The sequence below is a fragment of the Austrofundulus limnaeus genome, unplaced genomic scaffold (genome assembly GCF_001266775.1).
Source record: "Austrofundulus limnaeus strain Quisiro unplaced genomic scaffold, Austrofundulus_limnaeus-1.0 Scaffold75, whole genome shotgun sequence".
Lineage (NCBI taxonomy): Eukaryota > Metazoa > Chordata > Actinopteri > Cyprinodontiformes > Rivulidae > Austrofundulus > Austrofundulus limnaeus.
In genome coordinates, this window is record NW_013952477.1 from 151,665 (window position 1) to 158,611 (window position 6,947).

Genomic DNA, 6,947 nt, shown 5'->3' on the forward strand with positions numbered 1-6,947 from the left:
CATAAAAATGCAGTAACAGTAATAATAGGAAAAAAATGAAAGTTTTAGTGTGTTGATTTATTAAACAACTGTTACACTTGATTTATGACAGAAAAAATATAGTAAGTGCTTTACAACTACTGCATGTGTAAAATACATAAATAAACTTACATTTACATAATATGCAAAAAATAAGAGGAAGAGTACTGTTGCATTAGCTCTATAGCTTGATGTTAAAGAGAAGCAAAACAAGATTGTGATGGAAATATATCTAAAATCATCTTAAGTGAAATGACGGTTTGACGTTTATTTACATTTTATACAAAGTCACAGAGTGAATGATCACACGTCCTTTGGAGGAGTCAGTCTTAGAAGTTTGCGCTGCGTCTCCGCTCATTGAGCCAGTCCCCAGGGTTCACATCCATCTGCAGCATCTTCATCACCCACTTGTCCCTCCGTGCTCCGTCTATGAACTCATCCAGCGAGAGCTCACCTATGTGGCAAAGGACAGTTAGAGTTTATGCTTAAACCTGTATTTTCTGTCAGAAGAACGTCATCAGTTCATTACAGCAGACTGACAAATACCCAACAAAGCACATAAAAGTCCAAAAAAAAGCAAACACTTACCATCTCCGTTTTCATCAACCAACTCAAATATCCGATCAACCACTTGGTCCGGAGTAAGCAGGTTACATTCTTCATCCAGTTCTCCATGGCAGGCTTTCTTTAGCCGGTAAATAGACTGAAAAAGGCAGGAAATGTTTTTTTTAACTGACTCCTGCACAATTTCTTTCCATTATAAAGCCTAAGGATTTCTTTGGAGGCATTGTAAATCTTTTAAAACACCATCAACAATACAGGAAATGTGAGAGCCACAACAGGAGGAAACCTTACCTCCACAATTTCAAGAAGTTCTGTTTTATCGATGCACCCACTTCCGTCCTTATCGTACATTTTGAAAGTCCATTTAAGTTTGTGCTCCAGTTTTCCTCGTAGGACTAAGTTCAAAGCTGCCACGTACTCCAGAAAATCAATGGTGTTGTCCTGAGAACACAAACAGGAATAGTTCAAACACTGAACAAACATTCATAGGAGACACCTTGATTAAACATGCTAAATAAAGTACATTAATTATTTAGGAAAATGTTATAAATCTTTAGAGGCTTTTGATAAAATCCTAAATTATGCTTTTGATGTTTTTAAGTGGCATCTTTAAGAAATGCCTCCTACAGTGAAACCGGGATATCTGTAAAATTAGTTTAATGAGTTCACATACTTGAACTACAAACTGCTGTATACAGTATATTAAACAGCAGCTGAACTAGCTTCTATTTAAGTATGCCAATGAAATAATAAAGATAGCAATAAAAGTTGCTCCTTTTATCAAATGTCAATGCTGTGGAGCATAGCACTAAGTACTGAGTAAGTACTGCGTGAAGTACTTACGCCGTTCTTGTCAAAGGCTCGAAACATGTTTTCGATGTAATCTGCAGCCTCCTTGTTATGAGTAACGCCGAAAAAGCTCTTGAACTCGTGCATGAACAGCGTTCCACTCGGACACTCCACAACAAATTTTTTGTACCATTCCTGCAGCTCCGCCACATCGATTTCCTTGTCCGGGTCACTGTCCTCGCTCAGACGCTGACCCATGGTAGGAAGGTGTTTCTCCGACTCCCCTAATGTTGAAATTGTTTCTTACATCACATTCACCAGTTTGAGAGAACTTTCTCTGAAACTTTTCCTTAACTAAATAAAATCTAGAAAAGCTAAAACGTGGTCAGTAAAAGCCAGTTCCTCCAACAGGGTTACTGCTGATCAGCAGAAACTAAAATAATCCAAAAAAGAACGAAAGGCCAAAAGGAGCAGACGTGTCATTAGGATCTGGGTTGCAACAAATCCTTTCTAAAAGTGAGGATGAGACTCAGGTTTGTGTGGATCACGTGATAATGGATTATAAATGAAGACTTGTCAAACTCAATTAGTTCATACAAAGAAGATGAAAGGATTTTCTCTGGGTTGCAGCATGTACCAAAGCTAAACAAGAACCGTTACATGCCTGGTTTGTGAGCATTGTGGATGCTGCCTCACTAAAGTAAGTTTCAGGGACCACTGATGATGCAGACGTGATGCAACAAGGTCATTTTAGTAACGGGGTTCTGTGAATATGTTAGTTTACTTAAAGTACTCTAGTGATTTTATCATCAGTTTTGCAGTGTATGGTTATTTGCAGACAACTCTGTAGTTATTTCAAGTACAAAGGGCAGCAGCAGCAAAGTGTAGCATGTTAGGTGCAGCCTGGGGGTCTGTTCCAGCAGGAATCTTCTAATGTTTCAACAAGAATAACTAATAAAAAACTGACTGTGGTGTAAAAGTTTATTTATTGTTTGTGTGATCCATTAGGAAGTTTTGAATAAAGCAAAAACTTTGAATAAGTTTAAAAAAAAACATATATTTATCCAAACCGAGGTCATTCAGACAGCTACATGGAACATGTAAACCAGTAGTGTCCAATCCTGGTGCTTGAGGGTCACTGTCCTGCATGTTTTAGTTGTTTCTCTGTCTGAGTTGAAGGAATAAGTGATTAACCTGCTGAAGAGCAGAGGAACATCTAAAACAAGCTGGATAGTGGCCCTCAAGGACCAAGATTGGACCCCACGGATATAAAATGTGACTTTTCCCAAACATCACTTCGAAAGATTTGAACTATTTGTTTTGTGCAGACATGAATGCTACAAAAAGTTTGATTAGAATTTCATAGGTTTTTGTTGGGTCATGCGTATTGCAATACTTTGCCATTTACGCCGAATTCTGTGGTTATTTCCAACTGTAGCAGCAGCAGCCAGCTGTTGCATCTCCAGTGCAGTCTGTGTTGATTCTGGCAGGAAATTCATGTTTTTTGACAATATAATTATGCTCAGTTAAAAAAATATATAAATCTTTACTTGTTAGTTCACATACACTCAATGAAGAATGTTGTTTTTAAGACAACAGTGGTCTGTTTTGGAGGCAGCCCTGTTTGGACCATACTGATGGGCTAATAAGGGCTAGTTTAGTAGTTTGTATTATCTTTCCACAGAACTCCATTTTAAAGTGACCAGAAAAATTATTTAAAATGAAGCTGAGGTAAAGTAAGGATTGGATTTTTTATACAAAAGTGTTCGTCAAAAATAATTTTAAAGGAAACGACTCAAAGTAGTGGAAATGATTAATAATTGTTAGAATGGTCAAAACATCAAGATAAAACGTGGATCCCAGGAAGAATAGTATTTACTACAGTAAAGACTAATGGGATCTATTTAAATAAACAAAACATTTATGGATAGTAACAATAAAAAAACACCTGATAACATAAAAAGTGCTTTATTAAGACGCATTTAGAGATATTATGGGAAATGTAGAATAAGGGGATTTTTTACAGTAGAAATAGTAAACATGTGTAACCATCTTCCAGAATAGGACGTTCCTAACCATTCTGATGATTCATCTCGGTCAAGCGGTCATTTATCCCCGATAGACCTGATTACTGTTTACAGGTCTGCTGCAGGCTCCCAACAGACCACCAGAACAGTTTTTTTTCTCACTTGTGGCAACACTGAAAAGCATCATCACTCTGTCAGATAAAGTGGAGTGGGGAAAAAAGCGCATTTTGCAATAGAGCAACAACATTGTTGTTTATCGGCTTGGACTGGCCCAATATTATCCTGGGCTGTGATATGTGCTGACAGCAGGGATAGTGCTAATCTTAGCTTAGAGGCGTCAAGGCCACTGGATGTTATCCTCTCATGATTAAAATGATTCATACCCTCTGGTCTTACACAACCAATATTTTCAATCCACCTGTATTATTTCCCTCAATCACCTTGCACATATTCTTCTGTACCCGAGGCTTTTTTATCCACTCTTTTCACTCAGGAAAATAAAATAAAATTTGAAACGACAATACTTGAAGCAAACACTGAATACTTTGATTGTAGATAAAATAGTTCAGATCTTTTGAAGTGGGGTTCTGTTTATTGTTAATACCCATTTTGGATAACGGAAATCAAAGTTTAATTCTGACCAGACCAACTAGTCCATGGATGGTCAAGACCAAAGTGAATTTAAGTTATTTAAAAACATCTTGAACTCTAAAAATGTATTTGCTTTTCATGCAAACACTGCTGCTTTTACAGCCTCATTAGTTTTGCTTTGCATGATTGTTGACATCAAATTATAATAGTTTATAAAAACAAATAGCAGCAGCAGCTGGCTGTAGCCCTTCCAATGCAGTCTGGAGCACTTCTAACAGAAATATTATATTGCCAGAACCATGCAATGTAAAACCAACAGTGGTGTGAAGATTTATAAAACTGTGAATGCTTGAGTTATTGTAAGACAAAGCAAACCAGCTGCACTCAAACAGGTCCTCAATTCATCCAGAAAGCAGCTATCAACATGTATGATACATAACCTTTTCCTAAAAACATCAAAAATCAGAACTATCGCTTTACAGCCATTAGGCAAGAATGCTAAAAGGTTTGCTTAAAATCCGAGGTTGTTAATAGTGTGTAAACATTAGGCTTGCAGCATATAATCAGCACGTCAGAAATAATGTTGGAGTACTGCCTACAGCGGAGACTGGGTAAAAACAAACAAAAGCTGATGTCATGTTTTGTACTCACGAGGTCCATTTAGCCTAATGCTCTGGGACCAGAAAACCAACACCAGAGAGCACAAGACTACAGAAATGCACGGCATGTTTTCAGAGATTATTTTCGAGAGACAAACATTTCTCGTCTTTCAGACCAGAACAAGCCTGTTCCTCCAAATCACACATCAGGTTTGCCCTCGAAACCCTTCCCATCATTACCTGACTGATTCTGCACAGGTGGAACATAACTTGATGCGCGACTTCAATAAAACCACTTGAACGCTTCAAATTTTAGCATTTATTGCTTTCCATGAATACTATCATACACTGTTAAGCCTCCAATTTCCAGCAATCCGTTTTACGAAGGCAGTGGACATGTATTACAAGTCTACAAAAAAACTGATTTACAGATGTGTGCTGTAAAAATACGAATTATCAAAAGTGATAGTTGTACAACTAAGGTATAACATACAGAAAGTGTAAGTACTTTGTCTTTTGTTTAGAGTTTGATGCGGAAAACGCTAATCTTAAACCAAAGTAATGTTTTATCTAACCAAAGTGGTCACTACTGGCACAAATGTTGGCTTCTTACAGTGACAAAGCAAAACATTTTGCACACGTTTGAAGGGGTTGATGCTAATGAGTGCAAGGGGTAAGAAATATATATATATATATGTGTGTGTGTGTGCTTTATAGAGGGACAGCTTTTAGAGCCAATGTATCTGTTGTGTGTGTGTGTATATATGTGTGTGTGTGTGCTTCACGTAAAACACAGACATCTATGAGGTTTTGCTTCATATTTTCAATGACAAGTTTCCTCATTCACACATAAAGAGATGAGTTCATAAAAAAAACAGAAGTCAAAACTACTGTGCTTAGGCTAAAACACACTTCTGTCAAATGGATCTCCTTGGAAATAAATGACGAATGAAATACAAAGATACATTATCAAGGTTAAATTATAAGTTCAAATATAGAAATCAGGGGAAAAAAAATCTGACTTTTTTTGTTAATAGTGAAAAAAGGCAGTCTCCATGATTTCTTTCAAATAATCTCCTTCCAGTTTAAAGACCAGCGGACAAATGGTCGTAAGAGGCTGAAGCAGAAGAGAGCTTAAGATCCTTCTGTGAGGAGTCTCAATTCCATGTCACTTTTGGTCCTGGTGCCTAAAAGGTCCACAGTGCTACAAATATACCCTTGGGTTGGTATCATACAGTGTAAAAAAAAAAAAAAAAAAAAAAGGAAGTCAGTTGGTACGTTGAGCTTCTGGTTAGTCATGTTCTCCAGGCTCTAACGCAGTCTCAGCATGGTCTGAAATGTCAGCACCACCCTCTGTTGACAAGTCGGGGGAATTACTGGAAGAAGAGATCTGCCTGTCTCTGACTGAGCTCACTCCATCACAGCTGCTGCTGCTGCTCGCCTCACTGTCCTCCTCACAGCTTATGTTTGTCTCCGATGGATCCGGCTGCTCAGACTGATCATCAGAGTGGTCACTGGGGACACTGAGGGTAGCCTCGCTCTCAGCTGAGTCTCCTTCCTTCCTGGCTGGTTCAGTCTCTGTGCCAGTTTGCTCTGAGGAGAAAGCAGACGGTGACATAATGTTTGCCAATGATCAGTGGTGACTAACTACATATGGGCCACCCTAGTTTAATGGCTTTCATGGCTACGTTTTTAAATTTGAAAACAAAGTACAAAGGCAGTAAAAATATGAGATTGTATGTAACAGGATTTCAATATAACAAAAAGCAGGAAAACCGACAAGTCATTGGCACTACTCAAGTTGTCTATAGACAGCATCTGGTGGGGCAGATGCTTTTTATCATTCTAACCAGAGAACTTAGAGCAAACACTGTATTATGAGACACATCTTAAGCAATTTACCTTTTCATGTTTTTCTGCTCTGAATAATAGAAACAATGGGCCTCATGCAAGAATCTTTCGTACGAACAGATTTGTTCTTAAGTTGTGCGTACAAGTGGTTTAGGAGAATTTGTGGCATTCACCAATTTTCTCATAAGATTTTTTTCAGATACGAACAAAATGCATGAGTGGTCAAGACCTGTGGTATATTTTACGAGCAGTCAGTCTGCTGTTATCCAGACTGGTTTTTCTCATTAATAACTTTATATTTCATTAGTTTGAAGATATTTTGAGTTGAAAATAAATCACACTCCATAATTAATTAGATTTTAAATGTAACTAAAAACATAAATTGGTTAGAATAAATTAAATTGGCTTTTAATACTTTTGTATAACACTACAATATTAATATGAAGATCTCAAACTAAAAATCAAGTTTGGATATGCATTAATTGTAGTTTGGAGACATTTTAAAATG

General features: G+C 37.4%; 2 protein-coding genes across 2 annotated transcripts in view; both read right to left on the minus strand.

Annotated features, from left to right (window-relative positions):
* Nucleotides 1–36: 36 nt before the first annotated feature.
* guca1b (guanylate cyclase activator 1B) lies at nucleotides 37–2,605 on the minus strand. Its single transcript, XM_014010882.1, has 4 exons — nucleotides 1,426–2,605; nucleotides 874–1,023; nucleotides 607–721; nucleotides 37–472 (listed from the first exon to the last, which is right to left on the minus strand). Exons 1-4 carry the CDS (start codon nucleotides 1,627–1,629, stop codon nucleotides 348–350), a joined length of 594 nt encoding a protein of 197 aa, XP_013866336.1. The 5' UTR covers nucleotides 1,630–2,605; the 3' UTR covers nucleotides 37–347.
* A 2,788-nt stretch (nucleotides 2,606–5,393) lies between these two features.
* Nucleotides 5,394–6,947, minus strand: part of LOC106519292 (serine/threonine-protein phosphatase 4 regulatory subunit 2-A) — a 10,104-nt gene continuing 8,550 nt past the window's right edge. The window contains exon 9 of the mRNA XM_014010887.1: nucleotides 5,394–6,181. Coding sequence (XP_013866341.1) covers nucleotides 5,880–6,181 — 302 coding nt within the window. The 3' untranslated portion in view covers nucleotides 5,394–5,879. The remainder of the gene's footprint in view (nucleotides 6,182–6,947) is intronic.

Coding starts and splice junctions, on each gene's coding strand:
- guca1b (XM_014010882.1), bottom strand. CDS start 1,629: ATGGGTCAGCGTCTGAGCGAGGACAGTGACCCGGACAAGGAAATCGAT. Junction 1,024..1,425: donor GAGCCTTTGACAAGAACGGC/GTAAGTACTTCA, acceptor TTGTGTTCTCAG/GACAACACCATTGATTTTCT. Junction 722..873: donor AACTTCTTGAAATTGTGGAG/GTAAGGTTTCCT, acceptor TGCCTTTTTCAG/TCTATTTACCGGCTAAAGAA.